This window comes from Sus scrofa, chromosome 13 (genome assembly GCF_000003025.6).
Source record: "Sus scrofa isolate TJ Tabasco breed Duroc chromosome 13, Sscrofa11.1, whole genome shotgun sequence".
In the NCBI taxonomy this organism is placed as follows: domain Eukaryota; kingdom Metazoa; phylum Chordata; class Mammalia; order Artiodactyla; family Suidae; genus Sus; species Sus scrofa.
In genome coordinates, this window is record NC_010455.5 from 71,781,864 (window position 1) to 71,798,749 (window position 16,886).

The 16,886-nt window shown below is 46.6% G+C and overlaps 1 protein-coding gene across 7 annotated transcripts in view; it reads right to left on the reverse strand.

Moving 5' to 3' along the window:
- RAB7A (RAB7A, member RAS oncogene family) overlaps positions 1-16,886 on the reverse strand; it is a 109,337-nt gene that overhangs the window by 4,442 nt on the left and 88,009 nt on the right. For 5 of the 7 annotated variants that reach the window (XM_021069433.1, XM_021069431.1, XM_021069434.1 and 2 more), the window contains 4 exons: positions 15,715-15,775; positions 12,931-13,057; positions 1,807-2,025; positions 413-541 (listed from right to left, as the gene is read on the reverse strand). In XM_021069433.1, the coding sequence (XP_020925092.1) occupies positions 413-541; positions 1,807-2,025; positions 12,931-13,057; positions 15,715-15,767 (528 nt within the window). In that variant the 5' untranslated portion in view covers positions 15,768-15,775. Of the gene's footprint in view, positions 1-412; positions 542-1,806; positions 2,026-12,930; positions 13,058-13,146; positions 13,284-15,714; positions 15,776-16,886 lie in introns of those variants that run through there. The other 2 variants (XM_021069437.1, XM_021069438.1) reach the window with 2 other exon arrangements.

The window sequence follows — 16,886 nt, forward strand, 5'->3', positions numbered from 1 at the left end:
AGAGCACCCTGTTCTAAACCAGAAGAACAAGATATCCCGAAGAAACTGAAGAAACAAAAACTTAGAGCCTAGGAATAAATTCCGCAAAAAATAAATGCAAATAAAAGTAAAAGTAACAGACAAAACCCCAACCAGATCCAATGAGAGGCAGAGTTGGGACTGGAATTCAAGTTCCCTCCCTAACCAGGAAAAGGAACCTAAAGAGGGCCCTCTAGAGGCCCAACTTCAACAGCTGCAAAGGTGCCGGTCAGACAAGGGCAGCCTTAGCTGACCTCCCCATTGCCCTCCACCACTGAAGTTACTGACCAACAAATCCTTCCTGAAAGCTTTAGCAGAACGTGTCATTACTGTCCCAGATAATGACAGCTAGGAGAGAAGGGTAAGGAAAAGACAGGCAGGGGCTGAGACCCACCTGCTTCAGCGCGTTCCGAGCGATCGTCTGGAAGGCTTGCTCCACATTGATGGCCTCCTTGGCGCTGGTCTCAAAGTAGGGAATGTTGTTTTTGCTGTAGCACCAGGCCTGCGCCCGCTTCGTGGCCACCTAGAAGGAGAGGCATGTGTGCTCAAGACAGGGCTGCCCGGCATGGCTGCTATCCTGCCCAGAAGGGCCGTGGTCCCCGTCCACAGGAGATGCTGGCTATGTGCCCACTGCCACCCTGGCTACAGCCATAGCTCCCAGTAAACACGCAGCAGCCCATGAAGAAAAGCCTCATCTCCTGTGGAACCTTGGGGGGTCTGCAGCTTGGGAAACACCTGGAGGCTTGGTTGTCAGGCCTGAAGCCCTTTCCCTGTCACCACCGGTTATATCACCTGTGCCACATCCCTAAGGGCCCAAATCCTGCAGCTCCCACCCCACCTCCAACCCATTCTCCGCATGAAAGGAGAACTAGGTTACTGAGGGAAGATGGGAAAGCCGAGCTCTAATTAAGACATACTCTCTGTCCCCAGGGAGATGCTACTTGAAGGTAAACCAGAGCAATCTTACTCAAAGCCTCAGGGACCTTTTGTATGCGTGGAGACCTAGGCAGGCCCTGAAGACAACAATATCTAATCCCCTCCTGGGGATGGGGGAACGAGGTGCAGAGGCACAGGCAGTAGGTCAGAGTCAGCCAGGGACAGCGTGGGGATGTAAGCCGGTCTCCTGGCCCTGGTCCTCAGAGGCAGCTGGCGTGGAGGCAGTGCACCCCCAGCACTCCAGGCTCGGCATAGAACGTGCCAAACTCACAAAAGCCCCTCAGAAGCAGGTGGCTCTCAAAGAACACGAAAGTGACAGCGGTCCCCAGAATGTTCCTCCTGGCCAGCAGCTCTCAGCACCATCTCCAGGTCAGAAGACTCCGGCCAGATGACAGAGCCCACTCGAGAAGCATCCCCCACTTAGCAATCGTGACGTGGACTGCAGATCAGGTCTGCCTCTAAGTTCCAGAGACTGAATCCCACATGGCCTTAAGTCACATCACTTCCCTTAGGCCAGGAGGGACAGCCAGTATGGGCAAGTCCAGAATGGACTCGCTCCTCTGTGGGCATAACTTGAAAGGGAATGCCACTGCACCCCCCTGCCAGGGGGCCAAGACCTTTCCAAGGTCAGGAAGCCTGGGGCTGGGCAGGCAGGTAACTAGGTGGTGGTCCCGCCCCTGCCCCACAAGGGGGCGCACCCAGCCCAACAGATCCTTGAGGCACCTGGCTTTTTGCTAAGCAAATCTAAAAACTGTACCAGTCACCCAAAAAGTAGCTGCCACTTTTTAAAGAAAGCCTTTTCACGATTTAGGGGCTATAATCTAAATGCCTTCCACCACCTTCAGCACTCACCTGTCTGTTTTCGAGGTCGATCTTGTTTCCCAACACAACAAAGGGGAAGTTTTCGGGATCCCGGGGACTGGCCTGGATGAGAAACTCATCTCTCCAGCTATCCAGGGTTTTGAATGTGTTGGGGGCAGTCACATCAAACACCAGAACGCAGCAGTCTGCGCCTCTGTAGAAGGCCACGCCAAGAGACTGGAACCGTTCCTGTCCGGCTGTGTCCCAGATCTGGGGAGACAAAAGGCTTATTCGTGGGGCATGTGGGAAAACTCGGCATTCCAGGGACCAGCACTTTGGGATTCGGGAAGCAGATGTCAGCACCAGCCTGTCCGAAATACCCGACCAACAGCAGGTATGTGTGCCTGAGCCCCTGCCTCACCGCCCCCCGACCCCCAAGTCTGGAGGTGCTGGGAGAGTTTTCATCTTGATCCAGGTGGTCACATGGGTGGATATTTATGTAAAATCTGCACTATAAACAAGATGTACCCCATGGGAACTTTCTGGGGGTGATGAAATATGGAGAAGGGATTATTCACTGAATTGTACATTTAAATCTATGTATTTTACTGTATGTAAAGCTGACCTGTTAAAGAAAATCAGTGTGTTTTATCTACATTACACCTCAAATAACAAACAAAACAAAAGTGCCAAGAGAGACAGATACAGACAGACAGAGATAAGCACAAACACACAGGTAAGAGACGGACATGGGGAGAGGTAGAGACAGGGACACACAAAGAGACAGAGAGAGAGACCTAAATACACAGAGATGGGGAGACAGTAAGGGGAAAAGGCAAGGAGATCACCACAGAACAGATGAAGGTCACTTCTGATCAAAGGAGCCCCAGGTGCTGCTGACCAGCTCAAGGAACTCCCATCATTTGTTGTCATTCAAGGTTCAAGAGCAAGGGTGGATTTCATCAATGCCCCAGATCCCAACAGTACCCAGTCGGCCTGGAGAGATAGCCAATGTTCCCAGGAAGGTCCCCAGAGCCCATCAACAGTGAGCCATAGGGTCTGAGGCTGAGGGCAGTATCTTCCAGCTGATAGGGTCTTCAAGTGGTGGATCCAGTGTCCATTTGCAGGAAACCACTGGGCTTCAGAACTACACGAGAATCTGGACCATTCTCATAACCCAAATAAACTCCACCTTTAATGTCCAGATCAGCAGCCAACTATCCAAAGGCCCAAGGTTTAGACCAAAATGGACTGCAGACTGCGCAGCTACACTTGAACCTCCAGAACCATGTTCTGCAAAAGGAGGGCTGCACTCCTCTGGGAAGCCCCTCTCAGGCAGCCAGCCCTGCCTCCCAAGACCCAGAGCACTTGGGGACATGTTAGCTGCCCACCCTGGCCACACACAGACTGACCTTACAGTTCAGGCAGAAAGAGCCTCATCGTATAAAAGGAGGCCATGGCGCTGGGTCAGAGGGTGTGTATCCGGAGCAGGGCAGGAAGTCCAACAGGACTGTGCTACAGGGCTGACATTTCCCTGTTACCAAGCTCATGACACCTAAAGCCCACAACACCTCCCAAGATGCTCTCCAGGAGTCCTGAGACGGTGCGCTAACCCAGAAGGCTGGTCTGTCCTTGGGGACTGGTTCAAACAGCACCATGGCAAACGGGCACAGAGCCCAAACATAAGTGCCATCTGGAAAGCTGGGAGTGGCAGCTTCCGAAGCCCTAGAGGCAGTTCCAATAAAGCAGACAGACCACACGGGCCAAGCTACACTCAGAGTGCATGCTGGGAGGGGCTGTGTGTCACTGCCCTCTGAGGAGGGCAGTGCTGAGAAGGCCACTGAGCCTTTCTCTCCAGCACACGTGACCTTCCGCACTCAGCGCATGGCGACATGGCCAATGCTGGGTCACACACTTGGTAGCAGGGAGCCAGCCCCTGGCAGCCCATACCCTTTCCGGGAAATACTGACCAATACATGCTCTAAGTGCTCTGGGAAGGACCTCCCCAGTGGCCATGGGAAGTCAGACTGCAGGAGTGGAGTCAGGAGCTGCTGTGAATGCCCACGTGTGGCAGAAGTGCCGAGACCCCAGGTAAAGGAAGCAGCCCCTAGGAACCAGGGGAAGTGACTGCAGGGTGATGAGCAACACAAGAAAATGCAGCCCAGGAGCAGCAGGCACTTACACTGCCCGGCTCCCACAATGAGCAAAGTACCCATATGCAGGCAAAACAGGGTGTCTAGGGACAGAGGACCAGGGGTGGGACTGCCATGCCAATCACTATGCACTCTTCTTCCCAGAGTCCTACACCGAATACCTGTCTCCAAGTGGAAGAATGAGCCTATGAGCCTTTTCTCATTAAAGAGGACTGAGGCGGAGGGGTCAAGAACTCTGTCAGACAGTAAAATGCAAATATACAACCATTCCCGCAAAAAGAATGTAGCAAAGAAAAATTTTAAAACAGAATTTACATATAGACATGGACAAAATTTTTAAAAAGTTTTTTTCCATTAGGAAAGCAACATTGTTGAGTTCCTTGGTGGCACAGTAAATTAATGACCTAGTATTGTCACGGCAGTGCTGCTGTGATGTAGGTTCAATTCCTGGCCTGGTTCCATATGTCACAGGTGCAGCCCAAAAGTAAATTAATATTTTTTAAAAAGAAATGTAACACTGTTACTATATAGACATCTGGATAAGTAAAGCAAAGGCCCCCAAAGCCCTGAAACACTTGGCCTCCTCCCACACTGGGACCATCTTCATTTGCTCATGTCCTAGCTTAGGTATCCGTGCTGCAGGGGGGGACTGAGGTGAAATCCTACAGTTGCCCCACTAAACACAACTGGCAACGCCTCACATGTGTACTACTGCCCAATGACTCAGCAAACCACTTCATTCTTTTTTAAAAATACATGGCCAGGAGTTCCCTTTCGGTCTAGCCAGTTAATGACCCAGCATTGTCTCTGTTGTGGCTCAAGTGGCTGGTGTGGCACAGGTTTGATCCCTGGCCTGGGAACTTCTGCATGCTGTGAGGATGGCCAAAACAAACAAATTAAAAAACCCGCTGCTGCCAGTTTTTCATAGTTACAATCAACTCAGCACCAAACATTATCACAAAGGACCTTCCCCGTATTTCAGATTGCTTTTTTTTTTTAAGGGCAAATGGAGGTTCCCAGGCTTAGGGGTCCAATTGGAGCTACAGCTGCTGGCTTTCACCACAGCTACAGCAACATCAGATCCGAGCCACATCTGTGTCTGCGACCTACACTACAAGCTCACGGCAGCGCCGGATCCTTAACCCACTGAGAGAGGCCAGGGATGGAACCCACAACCTCATGGTTCCTAGTCGGATCCGTTTCTGCTGCACAAAGACAAGAATTCCCAGATTGCTTCTTTAGGACAGGATCCCAAGAGCAGAATTATTTAAGAACTTTATTACTCCTGGGTGAAACCAAAAAGTTTTGGAACTGAGATACAGAGACGTCAAAGTAAGGAATTAAAAGTTGAAATTGGCAAGTTTTCAAAGTTAACTTCAAACTTAGAATAGTCCTGTGGCTGTGATCTTTCAAATTTTGTGATATTTTAATTGAAGTATTTTATTTTCTACATTCAAAATACACCCATATATTTATCTATCCACAACTCTAACATGACAAATATTAACCTACAAAAATGTATCACCTCTACAAATGCTGGAGAGGGTGTAGAGAAAAGGGAACCCTCCTACACTGTTGGTGGGAATGTAAACTGGTATAGCCATGATGGAAAACAGTATGGAGGTTCCTCAGAAAACTAAATATAAAGCTATCTTAGAATCCAGCAATCCACACTCCTGGGCATATATCCGGACAAAACTATAATTCAAAAAGACACATGCACCCATATGTTCACAGCAGCACTTTATTCACAAGAGCCATGTCATGGAAGCAATCCAAATGTCCATCAACAGATGAATGGATTAAGAAGATGTGGTACATATACAGAATACTACTCAGCCATAAAAAAGAACAATACAGTGCCATTTGCGGCAACATGGATGGAACTAGAGATTCCCATACTAAGTGAAGTAAGTCTGAAGGAGAAAGACAAATACCATATCAATTATATGTGGAATCTAAAATAGAGTGCAAATGAACCTATCTACAAAACAGAAATAGACTCAAAGCCCTCAAGAACAGATTTGTGGTTGCCAAGGGGGAGGGACCCCAAGCCCAGGAAATTCCATATGCCACAACTGCAGCCCGAAAAAGAGGAAAAAAAAAATTCCTTACATTGTTCAGGAAGAAGCTAGAAATCAATCAATATTAATTAAACATTGGATGGAGTAAAGTGTGCATAAAAAATTTAAAGGTAGCTCATGAAGCCATAGTAATTTAAACAGTATGATGTTACAGAGATCCACATATCAATGGACAGACAGCACAGAAAGGGCACAACTAGCTGGACAGTGGGTAGGTGGGGAAGTGGCTTTGCAGAAGAATGGGGAAAGGAGGGGCTGGGCATATAGAGGCCTGGCTTTCCCTTTGGTGGGGAGCAGCCAGAGGGTTCAAGACCTAGATGGAAAAACAAAATGAAAATCTTTAAAATGAGAATACCTTTTTTTTTTTTAAATTTAACTGTAGGCATTTAAAATGAAGAAAGCAGGAGTTCCCACTGTGGCTCAGGGGTAATGAAGCATATCCATTAGGATGAGGGTTCAACCCTGGCCTCATTCAGTGGGTTAAGGATCGGGTGCTGCCGTGAGCTGTGTGTGGTGTAGGTTGAAGATGCAGCTCAGATCCTGTGTTGCTGTGTGTTGTAGGCTGGTAGCTACAGCTCCAATTCAGCCCCTAGCCTGGGAACTTCCTTGTGCCAAAGGTGCGGCCCTAAAAAGACAAAACAATAACAAATAAAATAGAGAAAGCACAAATCTTAAAAGATTAAAGACCGATTACAGTAAATATCTGAATAACGTGATTCTATATAACTATAAGAGACTAAGAGAAAATGCTTGTAACAATGCATAAGAGTATCTAGTCAGCACATGACCTAGCAGACAGCTAGGTGGAAGACCTTAACAGGCAATTCTCAGAAGAAACCTTAAGGTCCAGTGGCCTGACTACAGGGAATTGCAAATTCATTTTTATTTTTTTCTTATTATTTTTTTGTCTTTTTAGGGTCCCACCTGTGGCACATGGAGGTTCCCAGGCTAGGGGACTAATTGGACCTGTTGCTGCTGGCCTACACCACAGCTGCAGCAACGCCGGATCCTTAACCCACTGAGCGAGGCCAGGTATTGAACCCACAAACTCATGGTTTCTAGTCAAATTTGCTAACCTCTGAGCCACGACGGGAACTCCCCTCCTTTTTTTTTTAACTTTTATTTATTTATTTTTTTGTCTGTGCCTGAGGGATATAGAACTTCCTGAGTCAGGGATTGAACCCACAGCACAGCAGCAACCCAAGCTGCTGCAGTGACAACACCAGATCCTTAACCCAATGAGCCACAAGAAAACTTCCACATGGAGCTCCCGTCATGGCACAGCAGAAATGAATCCAACTAGAAACCATGAGGTTTCAGGTTCGATCCCTGGCCTTGTTCAGTGGGTTATGGATCCGGCGTTGCCGTGAGCCGTGGTGTAGGTTGCAGATGTGGCTCGGATCCAGCATTGCTGTGGCTCTGGCGTAGGCTGGCAGCAACAGCTCAGATTAGACCCCTAGCCTGGGAACCTCCATGTGCCTCAGGTGCGGCCCTAAAAGGACAAAAGACCAAAAAAAAAAAAAAAAAGGAAAAGAAAAAAAAAAACAAAACAAAACCTCCACAACTGCTCACTTAAACTGTAGGTGCTATGGATCTTGGAAGTGTGGATCCCAAAGACATTCATTCCTCTCCCTTCTTCTGAAGGACAAGCAGAGTCTCTCCAAGGGAGGTCAGCCTGCCAGAATCCTGAGACAGAGCTAGGATGGCCTCAGAGGGATTGCCCAGCCTCAGTCAGCTTCCTGACCTAGAGAGCTGACAGCAGATGGTACCAGAACCCCAAGCAGCAATGACCCATCACCCGTCACAGCTAAAGGACAAGGCTGGCTTCTTGGTGGGCCCAGCTAGTGTGCTTCCCTGGGTTGTCTCCATAACCACAGCCATCGGCTCCTGGACAGATCACATCACATTTCCAACGTGTTACTGGCCTTGTTCAACTGAGTGGGTATGTTCACCAACTTGTGGGAAAATGACTCCATTCCTGTGTCTTGTTTCTAGACTTTTAACATCTCTGAGTGGCTGGGCCATGGCCCTATGGCTATTTGTGATTTGCCAGGGAGGGCCAGCCATTGCTGACAGCTCAGTGTTGGCCTGGACGGTGTATCTGCCGCAGATCCTGTTGTGTACCCTTCGATACTGCACTGCCTACCTGGGACGTTCAAGCATGAGGGGTGAAGCAGCTCCAGGGGGAGCCTCTGGGATGCCGGCAGCATTCTCTTTCCTTTTTTTTTTCTTTTTTCTTTTTTCTCTTTTTTTTTAGGGCCACACGTGTAGCACACAGAGGTTCCCAAGCTAGGGGTTGCATCAGAGCTGCAGCTGCTGGCCTGCACCACAGCCACAGCAACGCCAGATCCAAGCCACATCTGTGACCTACACCACAGCTCACGGCAACATCAGATCCTCAACCCACTGAATGAGGAGGCCAGGGATCAAACCCACAACCTCATAGATTCTACCTAGTCGTGTTCGTTAACCACTGAGCCATGAAGGGAATTCCCAAGTTTGTCTCTTTAAAAAAAATTTCATCTTGATTTTTCTAGACTTCTTTATTTTTCTTGGGATTTGGGCTTCCTGAATCTATGGATTGGTGCCACATCAATTCTGGAAAATTTTCAGCAAATATTATTTTTGATCTATCCACCTGTCTGAGACTGAGGCAATGTAGTTCCTCTTTCTGCCTCTTTTCCATTTCCCAACATTCTCCTCCTTTCAGCCCTCTTTTGGTGCAGCCCAACTGCTGCTAAAAACATTCTCTAAATTTACAAGTGCTGGTCAGGGCATTTCATTTTTAGAAGTTCTACTGACCCACGCCACCTGCTTAGTTTTGTCTCTGCAGATACATAAGACTGCTTTATTTCTTTAAATACAAAACCCACTCTGAATTGCCAGGGAGGTTTGCACTGGTTCCTGCCTTGCTGTCTGACTTGAATTATCTTTTACTTGCAAGCTGCTAAAAGCCTGTGAAACACAGGTGAGGATTCCTCACGATCTAGGATGATGATGCCTTTGTCAGCGATGATGGTTTTCCTGTAACTTGAGTCTTTTAAACTGGCCGTGGAAGGAGAGAGGCAGCCTTTCCAACCTGAGGACCACGGTCTTTCATACCCTTTCCAGACTGCGCTTGGCACCGTGGGCTCCCCAGAGGTCCCAGCCTGAAGTACATGTGGGGTCTTTTAGAAGCAAGGCCCCGTGCCAGGTCTCGCTTCTACCTCTGCCCACGTGGCTACCAGAAGCCCACCGTGGTCCACCTGGCTCTCCTGCTACAGGAAGTAGCTCTGTCCAGCAGGGGTGGGGGGTGGGGGAAGAACTCGTGCCATCCAGGCCACATTCGACCCAGCACCAAAGACATACCCCAATCCCCTCAGCTTTCTGTCGCTGCCGAGAACTCATCTGTCTGACTGCTGTCCCTTTATCTGTCTTTGCTCTCCACTTGCCTTAGGATTCTGATTTCTGGTGCTCCATAATTTTGAGTTTTCTTTGTGGTAATTGGCTCAGCTCTTAATGTTGAAATTTACTGTTTTCTTCAGCTGTGTCTAATCTGCCGTTTCACTCTTTGGTTTATTTCAATGACTTTTTTCACTTCCTAAAAGTTCTAAGTGTTCCATATCCTCATTTTTCACAGTGTCCCTTTCCATTACAGTTTCCATTCCTTTTGAAGAGATCGCTAGTCATCATGAACATTTTCTGCAGTACATTATTTCCTCATGTGCCTATGAGCTCATCCTCTACCCAGAAGCTGTACAGCTCTCTACAGAGTGGCCTTCTCTTTATTTCTGCCAGGATGGCAGAGGCCTATGACATACAGAGTATAATGCGGGAGCCCACATACAAGCACGGTGGGACCCACAGTCTCCAAGCAGGAGACCAAGCGGCAAAGCCGGTACTTCACACACCAGCTTGGCCACTTACTCAGGCTAAGGTTTTAGTCATACTTCAGGCTCCCAGGTGACTATGTGTCTTGACATCCAGGGGGCTTGCAGTTCTACCACCCACCCCCACCAACTCGGGCTGTTCACATCTCTTGTTCATGATGGTTGACAGCGCTCTAGGCCACTTTGTTTGTTTGTTTGTTGTCTTTTTAGGCCCACACCTGAGGCATATGGAAGATCCCAGGCTAGGGGTTGAATGTGACCTGTAGCTGCTGGCCTCCACCACAGCCACAGCAACGTGGGATCCAAGCCACATTTGCGACCTACACCTTGGCTCACAGAAACGTCAGATCCTTAACCCACTGAACAAGGCCAGGGATCAAACTCGCGTCCTTATGGATACTAGTTGAGTTTGTTACCACTGAGCCACAATGGGAACTCCCTCTAGCTCCTGTTTTATTTATTTATTCATTTATTTATGTTTTAGAGCCACACCCACAGCATATGGAGGTTCCCAGGCTAGGGGTCTAATTGGAGCTGTAGCTGACAGCCTACGCCACAGCAACGCAGGATCCGAGATGCTTCTGGAACTTACACCACAGCTCACAACACCAGATCCTTAACCCACTGAGTGAGGCCAGGGATTGAACCTGCAACCTCATGGTTCCTAGTCAGATTCGTTTCCACTGCGCTACAACAGTACCTCTTAGCCCCTGTTTTAAATCCACAAATCACCAAGGCAGGGGCCTGAGCTTATCACTGGCATTCAGGTCTCTCTCCTTTCCTATTATCTACAAATTTCCTTCTTTCAAACTTGGCTTATTTAAACTTTAGTTACACACACACAGATTACTAAAATATAGATGACTTTAGAATATTTTACTAATCAGATATGTATCAAGATTTTTTTCTTTTTAGGGCCACACTCGAGGCATATGGAGGTTCCCAGCCTAGGGGTCAAATTGGAGCTGTAGCCGCCAGCCTACGCCAGAGCCACAGCAACACAGGATTTGAGCTGTGTCTGCAACCTACACCACAGCTCACAGCAATGCCAGATCCTTAACCCACTGAAAGAGGCCAGGGATGGAACCAGAATCCTCTTGGATGCTAGTCGGGTTCATTACCACTGAGCCATAATGGGAACTAAACACAGAATTGCCATATGATCTAGCAATCCCACTCCTGGGCCTGTATCTAGAGAAAACTGTAATTGGAAAGATCCATGCACTCCTGTGTTCACTGCAGCACTATTCACAATAGCCAAGACATGGAAACAACCTAAATGTCCATCAATAGAGCCATGGATAGAAAAGATATGATATATATACACAATGTAATACACGATGTACATATACATGATGTAGCCATGAAAAAGAAGGCAATAATGCCATTCACAGCAACATGGATGGACCTGGAGATTATCATACTAAGTGAAGTAAGTCAGAAAGGGAATGACAAATATCATATGATATCACTTATATGTGGAATCTAAAAAAATGACACAAATGAACCTATTTACAAAACAAAATAGATAATCTACAAGGATCTACTGTATAGCACAGCAAACTCAGTAACTTGTAAAAATCTATATGGGAAAAGAATCTGAAAAGGAATGGATATATGTATAAGTGTAACTGAATCACTCTGCTGTACACCTGAAACTAACAACACTGTAAATTAAGTTGAAAAAAAAAATATTTTCCCCCTTTTTAGGGTTGCACCTGTGGCATATGGAACCTCCCAGGCTAAGGGTACAATTGGAGCTTCAGATGTCAGTCTACGCCACTGCCACAGCAAAGCCAGATCCAAGCCATGCCTGCAACCTACACCACAGCTTGTGGCAACATCAGATCTCTAAGCCACTGAGCAGTACCAGGGATCAAACCCACATCTTATGGATACCAGTCAGATTCATTACTGCTGAGCCTCAATGGGAACTCCCGAAAACATTTTTTTTTAAAACGACACAAAGTTATTACAATACTATTGGCTATAGCCCCTATACTGCACATTTTATAACTGGATGTTTGTACCTCTTAGTCCCCTTGACCTATTTTTGCCCACCCCCAGTTAAGGAGTGAATACCACTGGGAATGGGGGGTCGGGGAGACCTGCCTCAGCTCCATCCTACAGGAGTAAGGTTAGGTATCAAGAAGCCTCATTCTCTGAGAGCATGACATAGCTCAAGGTCAACACATGTAAAAACTTGCACCTGTGACCTGTGCCAATCAAACATTTTGGCCAGCCTGGGGCTTGCCAGGACACCAATGGAGAAGAACCCACTTTTCTCAGCACAGAAAGGAGGCAACACTGCTGTGGAGATAGGAGCTCCCAAAACAAAATCTGGTCTGAACGTTGGAGACTCTGGGATGAGTATAGATGTGAAAAGAGGGCCTTGCTGGAAGCTGAGCCGCACAGACAGCTTTGTAAGAGCAGCACATGACAGGGAAGGACTGGGATGAGATGAAAAAGTGAAGAATTTGTGGCCAGAATGTGAAGGCTTTCAAAGAGCCATGTGAAGGAATCTGTTTTTATCCTAACTGTTGAAAGGGAGGCCCTTGAAAGCAAATTAAGCCAATATATGAAAAAACCAGATTGGCTTAACACAACTTTGGGGGATATAGATAGGACAGCTTATAAGAAACCAGAAAAGTTGGAAAACTACTTTAATGAGTGCTGTAAGAACCCAGGAAAGACACAAAGATTTTTTTGGCCTAAAGCATGAGGCAAGGATATTAAGAAAGAGATGAGTTAGGCATTTTTTTTGGAGACATAAGACAGGAATCTGCAGGATGCCACTTAGCACAAAACAACAACAGAAAACCAAAACAACAACAAAAAACAGAAAGACCAGACAAATCTGAACTTTGGAAAAAACAACGAAAAAATTTTACTATGTCTCATGCAAATTTGGGGACTAACTTGGTATCTTTCTTATATTTTATTTGGCAACCCTACCTCTAAGCCAATTACCCATGACTAAAGAATAGAGAAGGGAACAGGCAGGCACAGGAGAAAGGGTCAAGGCTACAGGACCTGGGCACAGCCGGCCAAGCTGAGACCAGCGCTTACCTGCATTGTGACTAGTCTGTCATCCACCATCACCTCCTTCGTCAGGAAGTCTGCTCCTATTGTCGCTTTGTACTGATTACTGAACTTCTTGTTCACATACTGGTTCATGAGTGAAGTCTTACCAACTCTGAAATTGGAGAAAAACCACAGTTTCAGTCAACTAGGAAGAAACCCGCCTGTCTCAGGGGAACAAGGCCCTGCCCTGTCCCTACTCACTCCCCAGCATCACTCATTTGACCATGTGCTTTCTCCTGGGGCAAAAACACAAGGGTACAGATGTAGAAAAGCTGCTTGTGAGCTGTGGTTCAGCTGGTAGAGCCCAGTGTTATTATTTCTTTCCTTACAGAAGGATGGAAACAAATACTCTCCTCCTAAAAGAAGTGTCAGCAATAAGATCACCCCACTGCCCAAAAATATCTCAGCTGTCCTGGGTGTCTCTCCATTTAGTGCTTGGTGTTCAGTCCAAGAAAATCACAGCCAGAGGAAGCCACTGGCTTCGAGCAGACATACACCGCAGTCGGCCAGTCACTGCTTCAAAGTTCAAAACCCGAAGCAGAAAAAGGACCAATGTTCCATCAAACCAAAATCTACCTCAAAGTATGCTCCTCCAGAGGTATTTTTCAGTAAGAAAACCCAACAAGAGAGACAGAAATGTGTGGTTTTTTTTTTTTTTTAGTGATGAGGTAGTTAGGACAGGCTGACAATAATGCAAGCCTTCCTCACAGCCAAGAATACCTATTTTTCCACAAAGGAACATATTCATCTCATAGGCAGAGGACCTGGAAGTTCAGACACTGCCTTAGGCAGTGTTCTCCACCCCAGGCCACCTGTCCCTGAATTTCTAGGGGAAGAAGTCAGGAAATCTGTAATCAAACAAGGACCTGGAGATCTGTCTCAGGCAAGTTTGGGTAACATAGGCCTAAAATCAAGGCTTTTTCCCCCCCTGGCCACAGCAGTGACCTGAGCTGCTGCAGTGACAACACCAGATCCTTAACATGCCTAAAAGCAGTCCTTTCAATTCTGACAGCATACCAGTATCACCCAGTGTGTGTGTGGGGGGGGGAGAGTAGGGGGAGAGGGAGGGAGAATGTGTGTGTGTTTAAGCATTGCCAACTAGGTCCCACCCAATGGTCTGGGCAAATAATTTTTAATAGGCTCCTGAGGGGATTAAAAAAGCCAGCTAGGGCAGAAAAATCACTGACTTTTCCAAAGAACTTTGGAATAAGGAGGCATAATCTGCACATAATACTTTAGTTTAAAAAATATGTAACCTTCAGTTGATTTAAGCTTTCACTTCAAATGCTCAGTCTGAAAAACAACCCCCTAGATTCTTAACAGCAACAAAAGAACGAGTTAGTTACTCAATCAGTGACAGATCCAGGACTAGTTCCAGACTCTTAAACCAGACACAGCAGTAGTAGGACACAGGCACATGCCACTTGAGTGAGCTCTGTAGAAACTGTTTCTCGGAGTTCCCATTGTGGCGCAGTGGTTAACGAATCCGACTAGGAATCATGAAGTTGCGAGTTCGGTCCCTGGCCTCGCTCAGTGGGTTAAGGATCCGGTGTTGCCGTGAGCTGTGGTGTAGGTCACAGACGCAGCTCGGATCTGGCATTGCTGTGGCTGTGGTGTAGGCTGGTGGCTACAGCTCCGATTCGACCCCTAGCCTGGGAACCTCCATATGCTGTGGGAAGTAGCCCTAGAAAAGGCAAAAAAGGCAAAAAGACAAAAAAACAAAACTGTTTCTCACAGACTGAAAGTCTGTGGCAACCCTGTGCAGAGCAAGTCTGTCAGTGCTGTTTTCCCATAGCATGTGCTCATACCATGTCTGTGTCACACTTTGGTAATTCTCACTATAGCTGAAAATTTTCCGTTATTATTATATTTGTTAGGATGATCTGTGATCAGTGATCTTTAATGTTACTACTGTAAAAAGATTAAGACTCACTGAAGGCTTAAATAATGGTTAGCATTTTCTAACAGTAAAGCATTTTAAAATTAAGGGTGTGCATTGTTATCTTAGACTTAAAGCTACTGCACACTTAATAGACTATAATACAATGTAAACATGAATTTTATATGCCCTGGGAAACCAAACAGTTCATGTGACTCACTTTACCACAACATTCACTTTAGGCGGTGGTCTGGAACCAAACCTAAAGTAATTCTAAGGTCCACCTGCACTGCACAGTGTGTCCCAAACCGCCTCTCATAGGCATGATGCCAATGGCAACAAATCTACACAAAAAGGACTCTCGGATTTCCTATGTGGCTCAGTGGGTTAAGGACCCGATGTGATTTCTGTGAGGATGAGAGTTTGATCCCTGGCCTCACTCAGCACTGCCACAAGCTTAGGTGCAGGTCACAGACACGGCTGGGATCCCGCATTGCTGTGGCTGTGGCATGGGCCAGCAGCTTGCAGCTCTGATTCAGCCCCTAGCCTATATGCTGCAGGCAGGTGTGGCCCTAAAAAGAAAAACAAAAAACAAACAAACAAAACAAAACAAAACAAACAAAACAAGGACTACCTATTCCAAGCAGCTCGGGAAAAGGAATTCCATGAAATTATTATTAGCTGAGTTCAAATAGCTGCCCTTCTCCCCACATCACAGCACACACTGGGAAACAAAGGGCTAAGTAACCGGGGATCACTCAGAGAGATGGGCCCTAAAGGCACCTATCAGAGACGGGAGCAGAAGATGTTGGCATGGTAGGCATGGGCTCTGGGGAGTGACGATTAAACCCAGGGCAGTCTGTTAGCTCAAGTTTAGGAGGAACACTTACCCAGAATCTCCCAGGATGATAACCTTCAGCAACACTTTCTTCCTAGAGGTCATCCTTCAAACTAGGAGAAAGGAGAAGGCATGTGAGCAGGAGGGGGAACCACCTCCCTTGGCAGCAAGAGCTTGGCCACACAGCGCAGCAGGACCACCTGCCCCAGAGAGTCTGGGGGAATGACCCCTGCATGGATGCTGGGTGGCTCCGGGGCAACACTCCCCACACGCAACAGCTCCGACCCGCTTTGTTCACGCCTCTGCTCAGACATTACTCCTTGGGTGATGGCCTCACCTAGAGCAGCACATATCTCTTTGGAAAGCTCCCACAGCTCCCCAGGAGGGACACATCCAGCACAAGAGCCACAGGTTCCATGACACCCAGGCCTGCGCCTGTCAGATGCAATGCCAACCAGGAGACATCTCATCCGGGACAGAGGGTACAGTCTGCTTTTAATGCCATTCGCAAGGAGAACAGCTAGAGTTAACCAAAGGTCAAGTTCTCACTCCATCTTTACTCACACATATTGTTTACGAATGGTGTTACTGAGTCAAAAGTATAAATATTTTGACAACTTTTGCTAATTCACTCTTTCCTGAAGGATTTCCAAATTTATACTGAGACTACGTTAGAGCCATTAGCAGCATATAGGATAGGATCTAAACAAGAAAACTGACAGTTTTACTGAAGCAAAGAAAATCTGAATAAATGAAGCAATATCTCCAAAAGGAAGCCTTAATGGAAAAATAAGAATTCTTCCCTACTTAAACAATTCCAAGGACTTTTTGGAATTTGATGAAGTAATAACTTTATTCATAAAAAAAATTGCACGAGTCCCTCCCAGAAGAGTAATGACGAGAGGACTTGCCTAATAGTCTCAGAAAGAATATTATAAAAATAGTATTAACAGTATGGGATGGAATGGGACTAAACAAGAGACTCCAGAAATGAACAATTTAGGCATATACAGCATAATAAAAATTGGCAGAAAAAGGATGGACAATTCACTAAGTACTGAGAGAGCCAGGATTATTTTGGTGAGAATTAAGATCCCTATACCTCAGCTTACAAAGCAAATTCCCAAAGAAGTAAAGATTTAAATGTAAAAAATGCCTATGTATAAAGATGAAAGAAATACATACAGTATTAGGTTTTTCCTGGGTGGGAGGATTACAAATAAT